Source organism: Monodelphis domestica, chromosome 2, assembly GCF_027887165.1.
Source record: "Monodelphis domestica isolate mMonDom1 chromosome 2, mMonDom1.pri, whole genome shotgun sequence".
In the NCBI taxonomy this organism is placed as follows: Eukaryota; Metazoa; Chordata; class Mammalia; order Didelphimorphia; family Didelphidae; genus Monodelphis; species Monodelphis domestica.
This window is the reverse complement of record NC_077228.1, coordinates 208,285,681-208,311,086: the sequence shown is the minus strand read 5'-3', so window position 1 is coordinate 208,311,086 and position 25,406 is coordinate 208,285,681. Positions and strand designations below refer to the sequence as shown.

Here is a 25,406-nt window from a genome sequence, read left to right as displayed (position 1 = left end):
TCCTTTGATGTAGACCCTGATAAATTTTATGTTACTCTGACTATAACTCCACAATATTTGAATTGTTTCTTTTTGTCTTCTTGCAACATTTTCTCCTTGACCCGGGAGTTTTAGAATTTGGCTATAATCTTCCTGGAAGCTATCCTTTTGGAATTTCTTTCAGGAGGTGATCATTGGATTCTTTCAATTTCTATTTTGTCCTTTGGTTCTAGAATATCATCCTTGATGATTTTTTTGAAAGATGATGTCTAAGCTCTTTTTTTGATCATGGCTTTCAGATAGTCCAATAATTCTTAAATTATCTCTCCTAGATTTATTTTTCCAGATCAGTTGGTTTTTTCCATGAGATATTTCACATTTTCTTCTATTTTTTTTTTCATTTTTTCCTCCTTTGCTTGTTTCTTGATGTCTCATGGAGTCATTAGCTTCTACTTGCCCAATTCTTGTTGTTAAGATATGATTTTCTTGAGTAAGCTTTTGAGCTTCCTTTTCCATTTGGCCAATTCTGCTTTGTAAAAAGTTCTTTTTCTCAGGGAATTTTGTAACTCTTTCCCCAAAGGATCAGTTCTGTCTTTCAAGAATTTTTTCTCTTCAGTGCATTTTTGTATACTTTTTTCATGTGGCCAATTCTGATTTTTTTAGAAGTTTTTCTTGTCTTTGGATTTTTATGCCTCTTTTGCCAATTGGCCTATTTTGGTTTTTTGAGTTATTAATTTCTTCATTATTTTTTGCGCCTCCAACTAAGCTGTTGACTTTTTTCATGATTCCCTTGTATCACTCTCGTTTCTTTTTCCAATTTTTTTCTCTCTTATTTTATTTTATAAAATTCTTTTTGAGTTCCTCTTAAAAGTTAATTCTTTTGGGACTTAAGAGCAATAAATATTTTTCTTGTATGGATACAGCATCATTGACTTTGTTGATTTGAGTTTGAGTTTAACCTTTCACCAAAATAACTTTTTATGTTGAGTTTCTTTTTTTGTTGTTTGTTCATTTTCCTCTTTTCATTTAGTTTAAAAACTGTTAAAGTTGAACTCTGGACTCTGTAACTGTGGTGAAGGGAATACTGTTCCAAGATTCAAGTTCTTTGTGCAGCTGTCTTCAGAGCTGGCACTGGGGATCTATTTGTGTTTACTTCTTCTAAAGTGGTATAATGTAAGGAGAGGTATGTTTAATACTCTCTGGGCCTGTACTCTTCTCTGTGAGTAACCCCAAGCAATCTTTTACCGCCTTGGAGCTGTGACCAGGGACCCCTGTTCCCCTGTGGCTACAAGTACTGGAGTATGCTGGTGCTTCTCCCTCACCCTGTGACTTTGCTCCAGGATTGTAACCCAGTTCTGTATATGGGAAATGTTACAAATGTCTTGCACCCATAGCTAGCAAAGGAGTTGTCTGACCCCCACCCACCCACCCTTTACCATCTGTGGCAGAGTTCTGGAAGCCTTGGCTGCTGCTTCAGTTGCTCCCAGGACTTATTGCCTCTGTGGGACCTGCCTTGGCAAGCTATACTCTATTTCTACCCTAGATCCCCCCATGCAAGCCTTCTAAGTTGTTTTGGGCTGAAAAATTATTTCACCTTGCCTTTTTGTGGGTTATGCTGATCCAGAATTAATTTTGAGGCATTGTATCATTGATTTTTAGAGGGTAATTTGGTAGAAATCATATAGGCACCTTATCTGCTATCTTGGCTCTACCTCTCAATTTTATTTTTTTAACATACTTTAATTTATTTAATTAAATATTTCACAATTACACATAAACATTTTTAACACTGATTTTTTTAAAGTTTTGAGTTCTAAATTCTCTCCTTCGCTCTCATTCCTCTGCCCTCCTTGAGTAGGAAAGCAATTTAATATCAATTATACATGTGAAGTCATGCAAAGCATATTTCTATATTAGTCATATTACAAAAGAAAACACAGACAAAAAAATAAAGAAAATATGCTCTAATCTTCATTCATTATTTATCAGTTCTTTCTCTGGAGATGGGTATAATTTTTCATCATAGGTCCTTTGGAGTCATCTTGGATCATTATCTTGATCAGAGTAGCCAAGTCTTTGACAGTTGATCATCATTACAATATTGGTATTACTGTATATGATGTTCTCTACTCACTTCATTTCTCATCAATTCATATAAGTGTTCATAGGACTTTCTGGAACCATCCTGCTTGTCATTTCTAACAGCAAAATAGTGTTCTATCACAATCATATACCACAACTTGTTCAACCATTCCCCAGTTGATAGACATCCCCTTGATTCCCAGTTCCTTGCCACCACAAAAAGAGCTGTTATAAAATTTTTTTGTGCAGATAGATACTTTTCCCCTATCTTTGATCTCTTTGGGATACAGACCTAATAGTGGTATTGTTGGGTCAAAGGGTATACACAGTTGTAAAGCCCTTTGGGTATGGTTCCAAATTGATCTCCAGAATGACTGTATCATTTTGCAACTCCATTAATAGTTTAGGAGTGTCCCAATTTTCCTACATGCCCTCCAACATTTATCATTTTCCTTTTTTTGTCTTATTAGCCAGTCTGATAGGTATGAGGTGAATACCTCAGTTGTTATAATTTTCATTGCTCTAATACTAATTTGAATTGTTTGACTAAAGATAGTTTTAATTTCTTCATCTGAGAACTGCCTGTTCATATCCTTTGACCATTTATCAATTGGGGAATGACTTGTATTCTTATGAATTTGACTTAGTTCTCTATATTTGAGAAATTGAATAAATTTTTAGTAATAAATGGATAGTATCGAATTTGAGGGATCTTATAGCTCACAATCTACATGAGAAAGAATAACAATTGATATAAATATGTAGTTTCTTAATTTTTGCTTTAATAATCAATAGTAAACCAAGAGATACTTCATTAAGAAATTCAGAATAAACTCACTTTTTTAGAAGTTTACATGAGCCTTTCTCTATTGCCTAATTAAGCAGATGCAGAGAAAACAAGATCTCTGTTCAAAATTGGAGGAGATTCTCATTTTCTTCAGAAGCTAATCCTTAATTGTTATAACTTCCTATTTAAGGTTTAATCAAATATGTACTTGACAGAGATAGAAACCAAATTCCTCTTACTATTTTATCGTAGGTAATCAGCTTTTTCTGGAATTCCTTCAGATTTTAGATTTTATCAGTTCCTGAAATTGTTTGACTTTTTTTCTTCACCACAAAGATTTAACTTGTCAGTTTATAGCTCCTCCCTCCCCCCATTCTCCAACAACTAATTTGAAGAAACTTCTTCTGTAGCTATTTGGAGAAGAGAGTTAACTTAATGGTTACTCAACTTCTAGGGACAGTTTCTAGTTGCCAATCAGTTTATATACAATTTCTGTTTTAAGATTAAGCAAGTTAAAAAAACAAAACAAACGCCCTTAGTATACTGTACCTCTGTCACAAAAGTCAGCATGCACACCGAAAATAGAAGAAAGGAAGGAAGGAAGGAAGGAAGGAAGGAAGGAAGGAAGGAAGGAAGGAAGGAAGGAACGAAGGAACGAAGGAACGAAGGAACGAAGGAACGAAGGAACGAAGGAAGGAGGGAGGGAAGGAGGGAGGGAAGGAGGGAAGGAGGGAAGGAAGGAGGGAAGGAAGGAAGGAAGGAAGGAAGGAAGGAAGGAAGGAAGGAAGGAAGGAAGGAAGGAAGGAAGGAGGGAAGGAGGGAAGGAAGGAAGGAGGGAAGGAAGGAAGGAGGGAAGGAGGGAAGGAGGGAAGGAGGGAAGGAAGGAAGGAAGGAAGGAAGGAAGGAAGGAAGGAAGGAAGGAAGGAAGGAAGGAAGGAAGGAAGGAAGGGTAGGTTCTGAAAAAATTACCAAAAAACAAAAGTCTCCCACATAACTAGGTTATTAGAATCAAAAACCTCTCCAATAGCCAAAGAAGTATTAGGGAAAGCAAAATCTCCTCCAAACCCAGGAAATATTAGAGAGAGAAATTTCCCCCCACAGCTGGGGCATTTATCAAGACAGAAATAAACCCCACAGCCAGGGAAGTATTAAAGAAATGCCCTTCATAGCCAAGGGATTTTCAGATAGTATAGCTACCAAGATTGCTAAGCTGTTTATATTGAGTAGCTTGTTTGGAGAGGAGAATGGGGAAAATGAAACATTCACCTGTCAGTATCCCTTTCCAAAGAATATTTTGTAAATGCAATATATTTGTCCTTTTTATCTCCCTCAAATTCAGTCAGCATAAGCAAGAGTCCAACAATTGCCAAACTTTTACTCAGATTTCTAAAGGTACTTGGGGTATGGAACTGAAGAGTGTCATTGAAGGAAGACCTCCCACTAGGTTTACCAGAGACCAAAAGCAATACTGCATCTGAGTCAGCACCAGATTTGTCAATGAATTAATTCAGTACTCTGTATTTCCTCAGCTTAGCCAAGACATTTTTGTTACTTATATACACAAGTGGAGAACCAGACTATGAACAGGCAAGAAGGTTTCATCTTGCATTCTCCAACCAAGTTTAGTATATCTGGCCTTAAGACTGAGTTGAAAAGATAATAAATTGGGAATGATAGCTAAAAGATGAATGGGAGATGCTGTAAAGAGAAGTAAAAGGTTATGCTATTGTTGTGGGAGTAGGTAGGATACAATAAGTAGTGATTAAAAGACTCTAGGAACAAGTAATGCATGCTGAACAGGTGGTTTCCATTGTCCTAAGTAGAGTCATCATTCTTCCTCTTACAGTTTCCCTATAGTTTCTTCTTTTTTTTTTTTAGGAAGCAAAACCAAGGTTTATTATATATGCCATAGTTTTTTCATGTCAGGTTGAGATGCCTCTGGTTCATCAAAATGGAGATGTTTGGCAGTCATTTGAAGAATGAGGCTGTGTGCTAGAGAAAAATGAAGGCCAGATATGTAGATTTAGGAGTCTTATACCTCAAGAGTCTAGTTGAGTCTGTGACAGTCCATAAGAACAACGAGAGAAAGAAGAGAAAGCCAAGACAAAACTCTGTGGTATGCTGAAGCACACAGGGCATGAAATGATGATGATCCTGCAAAGGTCCAACAGGTAGGAAGTGTGACTGAGCAGAATATCCAGAAGGAAGTAGTCAGCAATGTCAAACTGGGGAGAGAAATCAAGATGGATGAAGACTGAGTTAAGAAGGTTAAAGCCAAATGATTTAGCAATAAAGACATCATTGGTGACCTTGGAGAAAGCAATTTTAGTCATCTTTCAGGGCAGAAGCCAGATTTTGAGGTGCCAAGAAGTGAACGAAAGATGAGAAATTCAAGGCAATAAATATAGACAGCTTTTTTCCTAGGAGTTTGTGAAAGGGAGAAAAGATATATCTTGATATGGCAGGGTCAAGTGAAGGGTTTTTAAGATTGGAAGAAGCCACTAGATAAGGAGAAGTTAAAACTTTGGGACAGAAGAGAATAATCAAAGAAGAAGTTTGCCAAAGAGAAAGGTCATGTCATGCTCTGAAATCGGAGCATGATGCTGAGGTGATTGGAAATAAAGAATTGGGGGAAAAGAGGAAGCTTTGGAGGGATGGCCTCAATTTTTTTCAATGTCTTCCCTTGCCCAAAGTCACATGGCTTCTTAATAACAGAGCTGGCCCCAACTCCCCAGGCTCCTAAGCCTGAGTTCTTTTTATTTTAAAATATTTGCAATGTACATATTCATGTCTCCTGCCCACTGTGATGGAACATTTACTAACCACAATTATCCACAGTTAAAAAAAGAGGGTGGGGGCAGTAGAATGTCCCTGGTTGTTATTACTGTTAGTCTGCAGCTAATTTTTTGTCTACCCCAGCAAAGTATAAATCCTTTTGATGCTTCCCCTCATATAACTTCACCAAACCTGGAAAATTTTCTGCCAAACATAACTGGTGAGTCAGCAGCAATATCCAGCTAAGTTGTCAAACTATTTCTGACGGACAGTATTTAGAGTTTGGGCTGGTAGGCTTGTGACATGATGATATGAGAAATTCAAGTATATTTGTTGACAAAGATGTGTAGCAGTTAATAAATACTGCTGGGATGAGGAAAGTTGGGGCTCTGAACCCTCTGTCTCTAAGAGGCCCCTCTGATCTGGGCACCTATGTGTGTGTGTGTGTAACAGGTTTCAAACCTGGGGGAGTCTAAACTTTAATGAAATGGGTTAAGTTCTTTTTCTCTTTACACATATTCCTTAAACATACTTACAACACACGCACACACACACGCACACACACACACACACACACACACACAAGTACCCCAGCATCCTAGGGGGAAATTATTTAAAGCTTAGTTTTGTGCTTATATCTAGTTTATCCCAACATCAAGGAGTAGAAAGGTATTTAATGTACAATATGAATCACATGTGAGATTGGTATTTATTTCTTCTACCCAAAAGAAATGCTTCACATAAAAAAATTCTCACAAGCTTGAATTAATGCAAAAATTTGCTAACAAGCTAAGACAAAAAAACAAACAAGCTAAACAAGCAATAGGAGTACTACTTAGCCAGAAGGTTGAGGCTTAAACATATTATGAAACCCTTATTAAGATTACTGATTAGCTATTTTTATATTTCACCTTGGTTCTGCACTGTCCAAACAATCCCTCCATTTCAACATTTTGTGGCAAGCCACACCAAGGCTTAGGGTTCCTTTTAATGGTGATCATCTCTTTCAAGCCATGTTGTAGCAATTGTCTGGTATCCCTCCTCAATTCCAACCAGCACTAAAGACTCAATATCTCTGTCTTTCAAACTTTTCACAAAATTACTTCTAGCCTGGCCAGTTCCATCTCAAAACTGATGTTCTTTCACCTATTATCAGGCAAAGAAACACAAGACAGAAATGGCAGTAAGTTCACCTGTTGCCCTACAGAAGTAGTTGATATGCTGGTTGATTGAAAGAGGAGGACCAAAAGCTCCTTACTTTTTTTTATTTCCATATTAATTTTTGTAAGTGAAGAATCTTATAGAACCAAGGCCCTAAGTCATATGTCCAAATAAACAAGTGATAAATCACATTTTTATCTGCATTTCTACTCCAATAGTTCTTTCCCTGGAGCTAGATAGCATTCTTTTCCATAAATTTACAGAATTGTCTGAATCATTGTGTTAGAAAAGTCTATCACATTTGATCGTTCCACAATATTGCAGTTACTGTGTATAAAGATCTCCTGATTCTGCTTGTTTCACTCTGCATCAGTTCATGGAGGTCTTTCCAGCTTTTTCTGAAATCATTCTGTTCATCATTCCTTACATCCCAATAGTATTCTATCACTATCATATACCACAATTTGTTCAGTCATTCCCCAATCGAAGGGCATCCCCTCATTTTTCAATTTTTTGCCACCACAAAGAGCACAGCTATGAATATTTTTGTACAAACAGATCCTTTCCCATTTTTATCTCAAACCCAATAGTGGTATTACTGCATTCTGTGATAACCCTTTGGGCATAATTCCAAATTGTTCTCTAGAATGGTTGGATCCTTTCACAACTCTACCAACAATGCATTAATGTCCCAATTTTTTGTAACATCCCCTCCAACATTTATCATTTTCCTTTACTGCCATATTGGTCATTCTGATAGATGTGAGGTGGTACCTCAGAGTTATTTTAATTTGCATTTCTCTAATCAAGAGAGATTTAGAATAGTTTTCATATGATTATGGAGAGCTTTGATTTCTTCATCTGAAAACTTCCTATTCATATCCCTTGACCATTTATCAATTGGGGAATGACTTGAATTCTTATAAACTTGACCTAGTTCTTTATATATTTGAGAAATGAAATCTCAAAGGCCCCTACTTTTAAGGATCCTCTCAGCCAGTAGTGCTTCCTTCTCAGATATCAATTAAGGGACCATTTTGTCATCTCTCAAGCACCTGAATCCATAAGAACATAAGGCTGCATGTGGCCAGGTAGAAACCTCTCCTGCCCAAAGACTCCAAGTGCAGAGCTAGTCAATGTCACTAGCTAGAAGTAAGCAGGACAGCTCTATATATGCCTTACTATAGATGAAATGCATTTAGAAGATAAAAGCAGAGAAAAGCTAAAATTACCTTTTCTAAGAAATACTGTGTTCCCAATAGATTTTGACCACCAGTCTCCAACTCCTCTCCTTCCTAACCTCTTAATCTGCCTCCACAGAGAGCAAAGAGGCAGAATGGATATAGTTAGAACAGCTAGGAGAGGATGATGCCTGGGAGCAGATTCTAGGAATACTATTTCCCAAATAACTAGAAAATCAGACTAACTAATTTTACAATAGCTAAGCAAGTACTTGGGAACTTTTTTAGATAACATCCCCCACCCCAAACTTGGAACTTGGTGAAAGGGATGACTCAGAGTTAAATATCAAATTAATATTCTGATTGGTCCATAGAGCCCCTTTGTCAAGAATAATAGGGCTTTGCAGACTCATACATAATACACATGAAGGGCTCCTATAAAAGAATTCAGCAAATCAGATTTATAGTGCTGTGTGACAGATTCCCTCCCACAGGCAGGAGAACAGACACAATCTTCTAGAAGTGACTTTTTCAAACTATCTGCAGAAAACATTACTGGATATTTTCCCATCTGCATGCCTCCAGGCCTTATTGAGTCATAAAAGTAAATGATTTTTCGGAATGTTTTGACAAACCTGATACTACCAAGTTATTTTCTAGCTGATTGATTTGCCATTATGCTTTAAAGTGTATATGAGCATAAAGGTTTGCTCATGAAGAGATTGTCTAGAAAGAAAGCCACTGGCAGCCTACAGCAGGAAGTCATAGCTAAAGTGCTGGGGGAGAAGCATGTAACTAGGCTTGGTTATCTGGAAAAAGATGAAACAACAGAAGTCCAACCCCCCTGCCTCTTCCCTTTAGGCAAAGATGCATTTTTTTCAAAGCTTGTTCTGGTCAGAGGATTTTAATCTCCACTTAAAAGGGCATAAAAGAGTAATAAGCAATGGGAAATTCATTAGCATCTCCTAAAATGTTGTATGAAATTTGGCACCATGAAGACTGATGTAGACTGCAATCTCAAGGCAAGGTCACATTTTGCTCACAAGGCAAATGCTTTGGAGACACTTCAACTTTGTCAGGGGTCTGGACTTTGATGGGCCAGCTCTCCTGGCACCATTTAAGGCTTACTGCTGACTCTGAGGGAGAAGAAAAGTGAACTCTCATGAACCACCCCAATATTTCAAACATAATTTTGTCCTGGAATAGTTATTTATTCTGAATGTGGAATAGACCTCCACTCCAGCCTAATGGCACAAGGGAGAAAGAGGTGGCAGAGGGTGGAGGGGGTTCTGTTGGCCCACACCATATGTGGGAAAGAGGTGGATAACAGGCTAAGTTTGAGTGTCTTTTGTGTAATCTTTGTGCATCCTATATGAACTCATGTATTATTCCTTGTGTTTGGTAATGGAAGCATCAAAGCAAAACAGTACCATATCTCCTAGACTAGGAATGCATATTCACTTTGCCCTATGAATTGAGCCAATAGATTCGAAGTGCTGACTCTTCCCAAAAGTTCTTATACAATGACTTTGGTAATTTGTACATTCCAATTATGAGGGCCAAAGGGTATCCTTATTTCCTCTCTTGAGAGGGCTGCTCTGCTCACACTATTCTTCTCAGGGGAGGCCAGCCTCCAATTACCAAAGCATCCCTGAGAACTCAAAGGAACTCAGAGAGTTAAAATGTATATGTAGGTCTCCAGAGAAAAAACATCACATCCTTTCTTGGGAATTCCAGTTGCCGGGAAATAGGTTACTTCTGTAGGCCTGCCTATTCAGGGAACCCTGGGAACTTAGAATGTAGAAAAGTTTATGTCTAGATAGTAATGAATGAGATCAGGCCAAACAGGCTACACCAAAAGGAGGGCAAGAAGTCCATTGCTATTGACCTTATTAAGTAGCGAGTGATAGCATAGGAAGTGAAAAAAAGAGAGAAATCTAGTGAAGGGGTCTGAGGGGGGCTTTTAGGCCTCTTATCTGGGGGTAATCAACCTCTATGAACTGTTTAGTTATCCAAATATTTTGTGACTTCAAAATGTCTGTGATTTCATCAGTGCAAATACTCCCTCTCTCACTGAAATCAGAATTTCTTCGAATTGTTCTCATGAGTTACTGGTTACTGGAAATTTGTCACCTGTCAGCCAAATAATATAAATCATCTGTCACTAGACCTATGCTCATAACTGTCACATTTTGGAAGGACCTAGTTACCTCTGTGACATGATTCACTGGAAAGAGAGAAAGACATAAAAAAGAAATAATAATCTCTGCCTACAAGAAGCTTATCTAGCATATATTAAAATTATGGGGTCAGCTAGGTGGCTCAGAGAGTCTCAAGGAGGAAAGAAAGAATGAGAGGAAGGAAAAAAAGGAAAGAATATTACAAAGCAACCTCTCACATAACTGGATACTGTAATTTCAAATGAATCCTTAAGTGCTTGGGGGATATAGAGTAGAAGAATGATCTGAGTGGATTATATTTAATTAATATTATTATTATTATATTATTATAATAATTATTATAATATTATGTTATATATAATATTATTATAATTATAATTAATAAATAATATAATATAATTAATATTCTGGAAAAAAGTAGATTTTATGGTGCATCTTACAAGAAATTGTGATGACTATGAACTAATGGAGAAGAAATTTCATCCATCTTTCTCCATACCACTCCAACTTCCACATAAATGCTGAAGTGATTTACTTTTTTTTTTATTTCATCAATTTCAAATATTATTCATTGGTTACAAAAATCATGTTCCTCCATCCCATCCCCCACCCTTCCCGTAGCCGATGCACAATTCCACATGGTATTACATGTGACCTTGATCAGAACCTATTTCCATGTTGTTAATGTTTGCACTAGGATGTTCATTTAGGGTCTCTATCTCCAATCATATCCCCCTCAACCCATGTAAGCAAGCAGTTGTTTTTCTTCAGTGTTTCCACTCCCACAGTTTTTCCTCTGAATGTGGATAGTGTTCTTTCTCACAGATCCCTCCAGGTTGTTCAGGATCTGCAATGCCACTAATGGAGAAGTCCATTTACATTTGATTGTAACACAGTGTCTGTGTTATTGTTATTGTAAATCAGTCTCTGTGTACAATGTTCTCCTGGTTCTGCTCCTTTCACTCTGCATCACTTCCTGGAGGTCGTTCCAATTCACATGGAATTCCTCCAGTTTATTATTTCTTTGAGCACAATAGTATTCCATCACCAACATATACCACAATTTGTTCAGCCATTCCCCAATTGAAGAGCATCCTCTCATTTTCCAGTTTTTTGCCACCACAAAGAGGGCAGCTATGAATATTCTTGTATATGTCTTTTTCCTTATTATTTCTTTGGGGTACAAACCCAGCAGTGCTATGGCTGGATCAAAGAGCAGACAGTCTTTGAGTGCCCTTTGGGCATAGTTCCAAATTGCCCTCCAGAATGGCTGGATCAATTCACAACTCCAACAGCAATGAATTAATGTCCAACTGTGCCACATCCTCTCCAGCATTCATTACTTTCCTTTGCTGTCATGTTAGCCAATCTGCTAGATGTGAGGTGATACCTCAGAGTTGTTTTGATTTGCATCTCTCTGATTATTAGAGATTTAGAACAATTTTTCATATGCTTATTAATAGTTTTGATTTCTTTGACTGAAAATTGCCTATTCATGTTCCTTGCCCATTTATCAATTGCAGAATGACTTGCTATTTTATACAATTGATTTAGCTATGTATATATTTAGGTAATTAGACCTTTGTCAGAGGTTTTTTATCAAGATTTTTTCCCAATTTATTGCTTCCCTTCTAATTCTGGTTGCATTGGTTTTGTTTGTACAAACCTTTTTTAATTTAAAGCAATCAAAATTGTTTATTTTACATTTTGTAATTTTTTTAAATTCTTGCTTGTTCTTGAAATCTTTCCTTTTCCAAAGATCTGACAGGTATACTATTCTGTGTTCACTTAATTTATTTATAGTTTCCTTCTTTATGTTCAAGTCATTCACCCATTCTGAGTTTATCTTGGTGTAGGGTGTGAGATTTTGATCCAAACCTAATCTCTCCCATACTGTCTTCCAATTTTCCCAGCAGTTTTTATCAAATACTGGGTTTTGGTCACAAAAGCTGGGATATTTGGGCTGTCTTGCTGAGGTCATCTACCCCAAGAGATCTGATACTGCAAGGCCACCTTCCTTTGCACTGTTTTTTCATGAATTCCCTAGATATCATTGATCTTTTGTTCTTCCAAATGAACTTCATTATGGTTTTTTCTAATTCTTTAAAAAAGTTTTTTTGGTAGTTCACTTGGTATGGCACTAAATAAGTAAATAAGTTTGGGTAGGATGGTCATTTTTATTATGTTAGCTCAACCTATCCTTGAGCAGATAATGTTTTTCCAATTGTTTAGATCTAGTTTTAATTGTGTAGAAAGTGTTTTGTAGTTGTGTTCATATAGTTCCTGTGTTTGTCTCGGGAGATAGCTTCCTAAGTATTTTATATTGTCTAGGGTGATTCTAAATGGAATTTCTCTTTCTAATTCTTGCTGCTGAGATGTGTTGGAGATATATAGAAATGCTGATGATTTATATGGGCTTATTTTGTATCCTGCAACTTTGCTAAAGTTGTTGATTGTTTCTACTAGCTTTTTAGTTGATTCTCTAGGATTCTTTAAGTAGACCATTATATCATCTGCAAAAAGTGATAGCTTGGTCTCCTCATTGGCTATTTTAATACCTTCAATTTCTTTTTCTTCTCTAATTGCTAAAACTAGTGTTTCTAGTACAATGTTAAGTAATAGAGTTGATAATGGGCATCATTGTTTCCCTCCTGATCTTATTGGGAATGCATCTAGTTTATCCCCATTGCAGATGATATTTGCTGATGGTTGTAGATAAATACTGTTTGTTATTTTTAGAAAAGACCCTTCTATTCCATCTGGTCCTGGGGATTTTTTCTTAGGGAGTTCTTTGATGGGTTGTTCAATTTCTTTTTCTGATATGGGATTATTTAAGAATTCTATTTCTTCTTCTGTTTATCTAGGCAATTTATATTTTTGTAAATTCATCCATATCACCTAGATTGGCATATTTATTGCCATATAATTGGGCAAAGTAGTTTTTAATGATTGCCTTCATTTCCTCTTCATTGGAGATGAGGTCTCCCTCTTCATCTTGGATACTGTTAATTTGGCTTTCTTCTTTCCTTTTTTTATTAGATTGACCAGTACTTTGTCTATTTTGTAAAATACCAGCTTCTAGTCTTATTTATTAGTTCAATAGTTCTTTCACTTTTAATTTTATTAATTTCTCCCTTCGTTTTTAGGATCTCTAATTTAGTTTTCTTCTGGGAATTTTTAATTTGTTCGCTTTCAAGTTTTTTGATTTACATGTCCAATTCATTGACCTCTGTCCTCCCTAATTTGTTAATATATAAACTCAAGGATATAAATTTCCCCCTGAGTACTGCTTTGGCTGCATCCCATAGATTTTGAAAGAATGTCTCATCATTGTCATTTTCTTCAATGAAATTATTGTTCCTATGATTTATTCTCTAACCAACTGATTTCAGAGAATCATATTATTTAATTTCCAATTAATTTTTGATTTGTCTCTCCATGTACCCTTACTGATTATTATTTTAATTGTGTTATGATCTGAAAAAGTTATATTATTTCTGCTTTTCTGAATATGTTTGTCATGTTTTTATGACCTAACACATGGTCAATCTTTGTGAATGTAACATGTGCTGCTGAAAAGAAGATGTATTCCTTTTTGTCCCTATTTATTTTTCTCCATATATCTATTAACACTATTTTTTCTAAGATTTCATTCACATCTCTTGCCTCTTTCTTATTTATTTTTTATTTGATTTATCTAAATTTGATAGTGATAGGCTCAGGTCTCCCACTAGTATAGTTTTACTGTCTATTTCTTCCTTCAACTCCACTACTTTCTCCTTTAGAAATTTGGATACTATACCATTTGGTGCATACATGTTGATTACTGATATTTCCTCATTGTCTAAACTCCCTTTTATCAGGATGTATTTACCTTTCCTATCCCTTTTAATCAGATCTATTTTTACTTTGGCTTTGTCAGATATCATGATTGCAACTCCTGCCTTCTTTCTATCAGTTGAGGCCCAAAAGGTCTTACTCCATCCTTTAATTCTAACCTTGTGAGTATCAACCTGCCTCATATGTGTTTCTTGAAGACAACATATGGTAGGGTTTGGGGTTCTAATCCAATCTGCTATTTGTCTACGTTTTATGGGTGAGTTCATCCCATTCACATTCAAAGTTATGATTGTCACTTGTGTATTCCCCAGCATTTTGATATCCTCTCCTAGCTCTTTCCTTTCTTCTTTTGCTATATCCTTTTAAACCAATGGTTTCTTTTTAATCAATCCCCCTAATCCTCTCCCATAACAAGCTTCCCTTTCTGGCCCCTCCCTTTTTGTTCCCTTCTTATTTTTTTAGGGTCTGTTAAGTTCCCTCCCCTCTCTCTTTCCCTCCCTTTTTGTACTCCTGCCCCTCCCCCCCCTTAGTTTTCCCTTCTCACTTTCCCTGTAGGATAAGATAGAATTCAAGACCCCAGTGGATCTAGATGCTCTTCCCTCTCAAAATTGATTTCACTGAGAGTAAGATTTAAGTATTAACTATTAGCACTCTCTTCCTCTCCTTCTTATAAGAGTATTCTTCCCCTCCCCTTCCCCTGCATATCTTTGTGTGATAAAGATTATCCTACTTACTTTATTTCTTCAAGTATCTCTTGGTGCCATCTTTGGTTCCCCCTCCCTTTTTCTTTTTTTGCATATCATCTTATAGCACTTATTACGCCAATCTTTTCCTGTGGATGAATCTTCTAATTACTATAATAGTGAAAACATTTTGTTTATAATTTTTTTAATATTTTTTTTATTTTATTTGATCATTTCCAAGCATTATTCATTAAAGACATAGATCATTTTCTTTTCCTCCCCCCCAGCCCCCATAGCTGACGTGTAAATCCACTGGGCATTACATGTTTTCTTGATTTGAACCCATTGCTATGTTGATAATATTTTCATTAGAGTGTTCATTTAGAGTCTCTCCTCTGTCATGTCCCCTCAACCGCTGTATTCAGGCAGTTGCTTTTTCTCGGTGTTTCTACTCCCATAATTTATCCTTTACTTATGAATAGTGTTTTTTTCTCCTAGATCCCTGCAAATTGTTCAGGGACATTATACCGCCACTAATGGAGAAGTCTATTACGTTCGATTATACCACAGTGTATTAGTCTCTGTGTACAATGTTCTCCTGGTTCTGCTCCTCTCGCTCTGCATCACTTCCTGGAGGTTGTTCCAGTCTCCATGGAACTCCTCCACTTTATTATTCCTTTTTGCACAATAGTATTCCATCACTAACATTTACCACAATTTGCTCAGCCATTCCCCAATTGATGGGCATCCCCTCATTTTCCAGTTTTTGGCCACCACAAAGAGTGCAGCTATGAATATTTTTGTACAAGTCTTTTTGTCCATTATCTCTTTGGGGTACAGACCCAGCAGTGCTATGGCTGGATCAAAGGGTAGATATTCTTTTGTCGCCCTTTGGGCATAGTTCCAAATTGCCCTCCAGAATGGTTGGATCAATTCACAACTCCACCAGCAATGAATTAATGTCCCTACTTTGCCACATCCCCTCCAGCATTCATTACTTTCCTTTGCTGTTATGTTAGCCAATCTGCTAGGTGTGAGGTGATACCTCAGAGTTGTTTTGATTTGCATCTCTCTGATTATAAGAGATTTAGAACACTTCTTCATGTGCTTATTAATGGTTTTGATTTCTTTATCTGAGAACTGCCTATCCATGTCCCTTGCCCATTTATCAATTGGAGAATGGCTTGATTTTTTGTACAGTTGATTTAGCTCTTTGTAAATTTGAGTAATTAAACCTTTGTCAGAGGTTTCTATGAAGATTTTTTCCCAGTTTGTTGTTTCCCTTCTGATTTTAGTTACATTGGTTTTGTTTGTGCAAAAGCTTTTTAATTTGATGTAGTAAAAATTATTTATTTTATATTTTGTGATTCTTTCTATGTCTTGCTTGGTTTTAAAGTCTTTCCCCTCCCAAAGGTCTGACATGTATACTATTCTGTGTTTACCCAATTTACTTATGGTTTCCTTCTTTATGTTTAAGTCACTCACCCATTTTGAATTTATCTTGGTGTAGGGTGTGAGGTGTTGATCTATTCCTAGTCTCTCCCACACTGTCTTCCAATTTTCCCAAAGTTTTTATCGAATAGTGGATTTTGATCCCAAAAGCTGGGATCTTTGGGTTTATCGTATACTGTCTTGCTGAGGTCTCTTTCCCCCAGTCTATTCCACTGATCTTCCTTTCTGTTTCTTAGCCAGTACCAAATTGTTTTGATGACTGCTGCTTTGTAATATAGTTTAAGGTCAGGGACTGCAAGGCCCCCACCATATGTGTTTTTTTTTTCATTATTTCCCTGGATATCCTTGATCTTTTGTTCTTCCAAATGAACTTTGTTATGGTTTTTTCTAAATCAGTGAAGAAATATTTTGGTAGTTCAATGGGTATGGCACTAAATAGATAAATAAGTTTGGGTAGAATGGTCATTTTTATTATATTGGCTTGTCCTATCCATGAGCAGTTAATGTTTTTCCAATTGCTCAAGTCTAGTTTTAGTTGTGTGGAGAGTGTTTTGTAGTTGTGTTCATATAGTTCCTGTGTTTGTCTCGGGAGGTAGATTCCTAGGTATTTTATTTTGTCTAAGGTGATTTTGAATGGGATTGCTCTTTCTAGTTCTTGCTGCTGAGCTGTGTTGGAGATATATAGAAAAGCTGATGATTTATGTGGGTTTATTTTGTATCCTGCAACTTTGCTAAAGTTATTGATTATTTCAATTAGCTTTTTGGTTGAATCTCTAGGATTCTTTAAGTAGACCATCATGTCATCTGCAAAGAGTGATAACTTGGTCTCCTCCTTGCCTATTTTGATGCCTTCAATTTCTTTTTCTTCTCTAATTGCTACTGCTAGTGTTTCTAGTACAATGTCAAATAGTAGAGGTGATAATGGGCATCCTTGTTTCACTCCTGATCTTATTGGGAATGCGTCTAGTTTATTGCCATTGCAGATGATATTAGCTGATGGTTTTAGATATATACTGTTTATTATTTTTAGGAATGACCCTTCTATTCCTATGCTTTCTAGTGTTTTTAATAGGAATGGGTGTTGTATTTTATCAAATGCTTTTTCTGCATCTATTGAGATAATCATGTGGTTCTTGCTGGTTTGCTTGTTGATGTGGTCAATTATGTGGATGGTTTTCCTAATATTGAACCAGCCCTGCATCCCTGGTATAAATCCTACTTGATCATGGTGAATGATCCTTCTGATCACTTGCTGGAGTCTTTTTGCTAGTATCCTATTTAAGATTTTTGCATCTATATTCATTAGGGAGATTGGTCTATAGTTTTCTTTCTCTGTTTTTGACCTGCCTGGTTTTGGAATCAGTACCATGTTTGTGTCATAAAAGGAGTTTGGTAGAACTCCCTCTTTGCTTATTATGTCAAATAGTTTGTATAGTATTGGGATTAAATGTTCTCTGAATGTTTGATAGAATTCACTGGTGAATCCATCAGGCCCTGGGGATTTTTTCTTAGGAAGTTCTTTGATGGCTTGTTGGATTTCATTTTCTGATATGGGATTATTTAAGAATTCTATTTCCTCTTCTGTTAGTCTAGGCAGTTTGTATTTTTGTATATATTCATCCATATCCCCTAAATTGGTGTATTTATTGCCATATAATTGGGCAAAGTAATTTCTAATGATTGCCTTAATTTCCTCTTCATTGGAGGTGCTGTCCCCCTTTTCATCTTTAATGCCGTTAATTTGCTTTTCTTCCTTCCTTTTTTTAATTAGATTGACCAGTACTTTGTCTATTTTGTTTGTTTTTTCAAAGTACCAGCTTCTTGTCTTATTTATTAAATCAATAGTTCCATCACTTTCGATTTGATTAATTTCTCCCTTAATTTTTAGGATTTCTAGTTTGGTTTTCTGCTGGGGGATTTTAATTTGATCGCTTTCGAGTTTTTTCATTTGCATTTCCAATTGACTGGTCTCTGCTCTCCCTAGTTTGTTGATATATGCACTCAGGGATATGAATTTACCTCTGATTACCGCTTTGGCTGCATCCCAAAAGGTTTGAAAGGATGTCTCGCCATTGTCATTTTCCTCGATGAAATTATTAATTGTTTCTATGATTTCTTCTCTAACTAACAATTTTGGAGTATCATATTGTTTAATTTCCAATTAGTTTTGGATTTGGTTTTCCATGTACCATTACTAATCACTATTTTTATTGCCTTGTGATCTGAGAAGGCTGCATTCATTATTTCTGCTTTTCTGCATTTGTGTGCTATGTTTCTGTGACCTAATGTATGGTCAATTTTTGTGAATGTGCCATGTGGTGCTGAGAAGAAGGTGTATTCCTTTTTATCCCTATTTATTTTTCTCCATATGTCTATTAATTCTAATTTTTCTAAGATTTCATTCACTTCTTTTACCTCTTTCTTATTTATTTTTTGATTTGATTTATCTAAATTTGATAATGGTTGGTTTAAGTCTCCCACTAATATGGTTTTACTGTCTATTTCTTCCTTCAATTCTCCTAGTTTCTCCATTAGAAATTTGGGTGCTATATTATTTGGTGCATACATGTTGATTAATGATATTTCCTCATTGTCTAAAGTCCCTTTTTACAAAATATAATTACCTTCCCTATCCCTTTTGATCAGGTCTATTTTTGCTTTGGCTTTATCAAATATCATGATTACCACTCCAGTGAAAACATTTTTGAGAGTTACAAATAACATTTCCCCCATATATTAATATAAATAATTTGATTTTATTGTAGCCCCTAAATAAAAATGTTTTAATATAAAACATTTTCCCCTTTTTCCTATCTTTCTTATTTACCTTTTTATGTTTCTCTTGATCTTTGTGTTTGGATATCAAACTTTCCACTTAGTTCTGGTCTTTTCTTTACAAATACTTGGAAATCTTCTGTTTTGTTGAATGCCCATACTTTCCCCTGAAAGTATATAGTCAGTTTTCATGGATAGGTAATCCTTGGTTGAAAACCCAATTCTCTTGTCTTTCTGAATATCCTATTCCAAGTCTTGCGATCCTTTAGTGTGGAAGCTGCCAGATCTTGTGTAAGCCTGATTGATGCTCCTTGATATCTGAATTTTCTCTTTTGGGCTTCTTGTAAAATTTTCTCCTTAGCTTGGAAGCTCTTGAATTTGGTAATTACATTCCTGGGAGTTATCTTTTGAGGATTTAGTGTAGAGAGTATTCTATGAACTCTTTCAATGTCTATTTTTCCCCCTTGTTCAAGAACATCAGGACAGTTTTCTTGGATGATTTCTTGTAATATGATGTCAAGATTTATGTTTTTTTCTGGCTTTTCAGGTAGACAACTGATTCTCAAATTGTCTCTCCATGATCTGTTTTCCTGATCCATCATCTTTTCAGTGAGATATTTTATGTTTTCTTCTATTTTGTCAGTCTTTTGACTTTGCTTTATTAATTCTTGCTGTTTTGCAAGATGATTGGTTTCCAATTACCCAATTCTGATCCTTAAGGCCTGGTTTTCTGTTATAATCTTTCGGTTTTCTGCTTTAATCTTTTGATTTTCTGCTATAATCTTTTGACTTTCCTTTTTAGTTTGTCCTATCCTGCTTTTTGTGGCTTCCAGCTATTTCTCTAGTTGGGAGTTCTTGTCCTTTAAACTTATTTTCTCTTTGAACTGTTTCCCACTTTTCTTGCCAAAAGGCTTCCATATTTTTGATAAACTCCAATTTAAATTCCTCAATAGCTTATGGACAATTTCCATTTTTTGAAAGTTTTTGGTGCATTTATTTGAATTTCCTCTTCTAGTCCTTCTTTAGCCTGCGTTTTTCCTCTGTAAAAATTTTCCAGTGTCAACCCCTTCTTCTTGTTTTTCTTGGTGGAGGGAGGTTGTTGTTTCTGGGCACTATTTGCCATCACTGTGGAGGTTTTTCCTTCCCTTTTTAGTCAGAAATCTGAGTGAGATGGGCAGGCTCTCTGTGTATGGAGTCTAGGAGCAAGGATTTTTTGCCTGAGGCAAGCTCTAGAATCTCCACAGCTTCTGCTATTTGCTGCCCTTCTCTGTGCTATCTTCCCGGGAGCACCCACAGTCTGCACTCTTCAGCCTACTGAGGTTTCAGGTGTAGCTGCTCCCAGGGGTATGTCTTTGGTGGTCTTAGTCTGTTTCCAAGGACCTAGATGTGCCCCTCGCTTACTCACTGATTCTGGAGCATGCTGACCTTGACTCTGGCTCCGTAGGTGAGGTGGGGAAGGGTAGATCAACTCACATTTTGGTGGGAGCTTTTTTACCCCCTTATAGTGTGGCAGTGCTGAAATCCCATGTATCTTCAATGCTGCGCCCTACTCTAGAGTCCCTTCATTCTTATGAATTTGGTTTTTTTGGTCTTTTGAGGTAGTCTATATCAGTAGGTGCTAAGGAGAGGAAGAGTCCTACATCTAGACTGCCACCATGTTTATCTGGAAGCCCGCTTTTCTTTTTTAAAAACCCGTGTGTCCTGTCTTAGAATCCATACTAAGTATTAGTTCTGTGGCAGGAGAACAGCAAGGACTAGGCAGTAGGGGTTAAGTGACTTGCTCAGGGTCACACAGCTAGGAAATGTCTGAGGCCAGATTTAATCCCAAGTCTTCCATTTCCAGGCCTGGTATTCTATATACACTGTGTTACCTAGCTGACCCAAAGTGATTTTCCTAAAGTATTCCACTACTCAGTGAATCCTGGTCTCTCCTTATTGCCATCGGAATCAAATATAAACTCTGTTTGACATTCAGGGCTCTTCACAATTTGGCCCCAGATTACCTTTTCCAGCTTTGTTACACAGCATTTCCTTTTCCTTCATCTATTCTGCAATAATACTGGACTGACCTTTTTTTCACCTTACTCATACATGGCATTCCAGCTCCTATTTCCATTCCTTAACTGGCTGTCCCCCATTCTTGAAATCATCCTATCCTCTCCTGCCTCTTAGAATCCTTATTGTCCTTCCAGACAGCTCAAGAGCTCTTCTGGATCCCCTCAACTGCTGTGGGATGTACAACTATATCCCCTAGAAAATTACCTTGCCTCTGTAACTGGTGTCCTGGCCAAACCTGAGGCATTTTGCCTGCTGCTGGCATACAGGAGACACGATTCCTAATTAATTGGGTGAGAGAATGCTGAGCCAATGCTGTGTATCCATATAAGAGATAGATCTCTTGAGGGACCAAGGACCCTTTATGAGGGAGAGAGAAAGAAAGATGTTGGAAACCTCAGTACCATAAGAGAAACTGTCCCTTCAGCATGGGCCTGAGCTTATGACAAAGAATGCTATTCACCCCCAAAGAAAGAACTGTTGGAGTCAGAACTCAGATCAAAGCACACTGTTTTTCACTCTAGTTTATTTGTGTTTTTATTGGGGGTTTCAGGTTTTATATGAGTATTCTCTCATAACTAGGACCAATACAGAAATATGTTTTGCATGATCGTACATGTACAACCCAGATCAAATTGCTTGCTCCAGGATGGGGAAGAGAGACAACTTGGATCTCATAGTTTCAGAAAATGTGTGTTGAAAATTATTACATGTAGTTGGGAAAATAAAATATTAAAAACAAAAATCAAAACCATGTGCCTGACTTTCAGTTTGTCTCCATTGAGACTTTGTTGAGAGAGAGCTTCCCCTTGGTTAAGATTGAGGCCTTTCTCTTGTTTTGAGTTCATATTTTATCTTGCTCCTAGCAGAACTCATTCACTCTTGTATATTTCCTGGTATGTTCTAATCTGCAGAATTCACCTCATTCCTGATTGCTATTTTGTTTTACAATACTATTTACAATATTGACTATTAATGTAGTCTTTCATATGACTAGCATTTGGTGGGAAAGAGCTAAGGTGGTGGAATAAGCTGAGGGCTAACATTCCCCTTACAAACAGGAAAGTAGCTTTTCTTCTGAACCTTTAAGTTATACCTGTAGACCAAATATATTTGAAAGGGAAAGATATAATTGTCGTCCCACTCCAATCTGTTCTCCATTCATCCCCTAAAGTGATTTTCCTGAAGAACAAGTTTAATCATGTAACTGAGCAAACTCCAGTGGGTTTCCTATTGCCTCCCATATCAAATACAAAATGCTTTGTTTGGCATTAAAAGTCTATTATAGCCTAGCCTTCTTACTCCTCACTCTCTCACAGATGACCCTGGCCTCCTGAATGGCCCTCCATCTCTCAGCTCTGAGCATTGCCTCTGGCCGTCTCCCTTACCTGGAACTCCTCTGCTCTGACTGCTGACCTCCCTGGCTTCCTTTTAGTCCTAAATAAAATCCTACCTCCTACAAGAAACCTTCCCCAACCCTTCTCAATTCCTGCGCCTTTCCTTTGTTAATTATTCCCTATTTATTCTGAATATAATTTGCTTTTTATATATCCGTTTGCATGTTGTCTGTGACTGTGAGTTCCTTGAGGGACAGGGATTGTCCTTTGGCTCTCTTTGTACCCTCAGTGCTTAGCCCAGTGCTGGGTACATAGTAAATGCTTAATAAATGTTTGCTGATTGATTGACACTTAAGATCAGTTAAATAATTCTCTATTCTATTTTTAGGCACAAAATGAGCTGATGAATTCAGGTCTGTACCTAGTCCTTCTGCTTCACCTTTATGAACAGAGGTTTGCTGAACTCATGAGACTAAACTATAACCGAGCTGCAAGAGAAAGGGTAAGTAGAAAGTCCAGTGAGGTATAACACAGCATCTTTATTTGTGTAATTGTTTCAGAGATTGTTCCGATATTTTGGCAACCTCTTGTTTGGTTGTTTCAATCGTGTCCAGCTCTTCACAACCCCATTTGGAGTTTTCTTGCCGAGGACACTAGAGTGGTTTGCCATTTCCTTCTCCAGCTCGTTTACAGATGAGGAAACTGAGACCAACAGGGGATAGCAACTTGTTCAGGGCCAGGAAGTAGCTGAGGCCAAAATTGAACCCAGAAAGATGAGTCTTCATAACTATAGATGCAGCACTTTATCCACTGTGCCACTTAGTTGCTCTTGGCAATGTACACTCCAGTTGAAAAGCCAGTAGTAAATGCATAAATGCATGGCAAATACCTAATAATTAATGGTCATCAGTGGTACTAATAACTCTTAAAGGCAGACTCTCATTTAAAGCATGCATATTCCAAGCGAATGACACAAGGAAGATGCTAGGATTGGCATCTATGTTACCATGTTATCTAAAGTTTCACAAACAGAAAATGACCTGAAAAAAGAGGAAACCATTTGCCATTGGAGAATTTATATCTTGTAATCTAATAGTGGGGAAGAAGGAGGCTCTTTCTATAATTTTTGCTTTGAGATCCAATATACCTATGCAGGTGTGTGTGTACTTGTGTGCATATAATATCATATTATGTTAAAACATAAAGGGACCTTGCAGGTCATATAGTCCATTTCCTTCACTTTCCAGAGGGGAAAACTGAAGACCAAATAAGGCAAGTGACTTGCCCAAGGTAACATACAGAGTTAGTAGAATGAAGGACAGGCAGGTCTGTTGCTGAGCATGGTGTCTGGCATATAATAAATGCTTGTTGATTAACTGACTGACAGGTCTTGGAGTACGCAATCTCATGATCGTTCCTTTATTTCATACTGCCACCACGTGGAAGGAGACAAACCTAAGAGGAATTGCCAAGTTATTCATGTAGTTGCTATTTCTCTTTAGAGAAAAAAAATTATTATTGGCCAAAGAAAAGCTGGCATTAAGAAACAGAATGAATAATCTTAGTGTGAAACTAGGATCCAACTTACTATTGGCAGTGCTGTAGATAACTAGATAGCCTCTGAGTTCCTTTCCAATTCTAAAATTATTTTATTTTTTAAACTCTTACCTTATGTTTTAGAATCAATAGTAAGTATCAAATCCAAGGCAGAAGAGCAATAAGGGCTAGACAATGGAGGTTAAGTGACTTGCCCAGGGTCACACAGCTAGGAAGTATCTGAGGTATATTTGAACCCTGGACCTCCCATCTCTAAGCTTGGCTCTCTCCATTGAGCCACTTACCTGACCCTCAACTTTAAAAATCTATGAAATGATTCTCTAGAATAGTATCCAACATTAGAATGTTGTCCAACATTTGCCAGAAATCTTGGAGGGACATAAGGTTCTTAAGTGTCACTTAAAACTTCATAAAACACCTCCCTACTAATGGTACCACTGTAGGAAAGTGAATTACTAATTTGAGTTTGTCCTTAAACAAAGATAACTTCCTTTCTTTGGAGCTATACATAGAGTAGCATCATTCAAGGATTGAATGTTGGGAGCAGCCAGTGGAGCTCAGTGGTTTAAGAGCCAGGCCTAGAGTCAGGAGGTCCTGAGTTCAAATCTGACCCCAGACACTTCCTAGCTGCTTGACCTTGGCCAAGTCATTTAACCCCCATTGCCTAGCCCTTACCACTTCTCTGCCTTGGAATCAATACACAGTATTGATTCTATGATGGAAGATAAGAATTTAAATTTTTTTTAAGTATCTACCAAATTTTCAGATTCCCAGTATCTTGTTTCCCTGGGTCTCAGGGGAAAGTCAACCAGCACTGGTTTCAGGTGGTCATATATTAGAAAGAGATCTAGTACAGGGATTGGGTATTCTGTGGATTTAATTTTGAAAGGCATTAGATGTGGGTCATTGGATCCATCAGCGAGCATTTAGTATGTGTCAGGCGTCCTGCTAAGTGCAGAAGATACTAAAGAAGTAAAAAATCTCATCTTTGCCCTCAGGAAGCTCTTACATTCCAATGGAGGAGAAAACCTGCAAGTAACAAGGTATACACAGGATATATACAGAGCAGATAGGAGGAAGTCTGAAAGGGAAGGCCTTAGCCACTGGGGAAAGGCCTGCCACTGAAGGTCAGATTTAAGCCGAGTCCTGAAGGAAGCAAAGAAAATGAAAAAGCAAAAATGAAGGGCACAACATTCTAGGCCTGGGAGACAGCTGGTACAAAGGCATGAGAAAGGGTTGGGGCAGCTGGGAGACTCAATGAATTGAGAGTCAGACCCAGAGATGGGAGGTCCTGGATCCAAATCTGGCCTCAGACACTTCCTAGCTGTGTGACCCTGGACAAGTCACTTAACCTTCATTGCCTAGCCCTTACTGCCCTTTTGTCTTAGAACTAATACTTAGTATGGATTCTAAAACAATGTAAGGGTTTCAAAACAAGACGAAACAAAATAAAGGCATGAGAGCAGGAGATGTAGTGTCATGTTTTGGGGCAGTGCAGTGGGGCCATTGTGCACAGAGCCCTCAGACACATATCCAGCCTCAGATACTTCCTAGCTATGTGG

General features: G+C 37.3%; 1 protein-coding gene across 9 annotated transcripts in view; it reads left to right on the top strand.

Annotated features, from left to right (window-relative positions):
- The window catches only part of MARCHF10 (membrane associated ring-CH-type finger 10), a 259,755-nt gene that overhangs the window by 221,261 nt on the left and 13,088 nt on the right, over positions 1-25,406 (top strand). For all 9 annotated transcript variants that reach the window (XM_007482534.3, XM_007482531.3, XM_056817044.1 and 6 more), the window contains one exon: positions 22,676-22,789. In XM_007482534.3, coding sequence (XP_007482596.1) covers positions 22,676-22,789 — 114 coding nt within the window. The remainder of the gene's footprint in view (positions 1-22,675; positions 22,790-25,406) is intronic.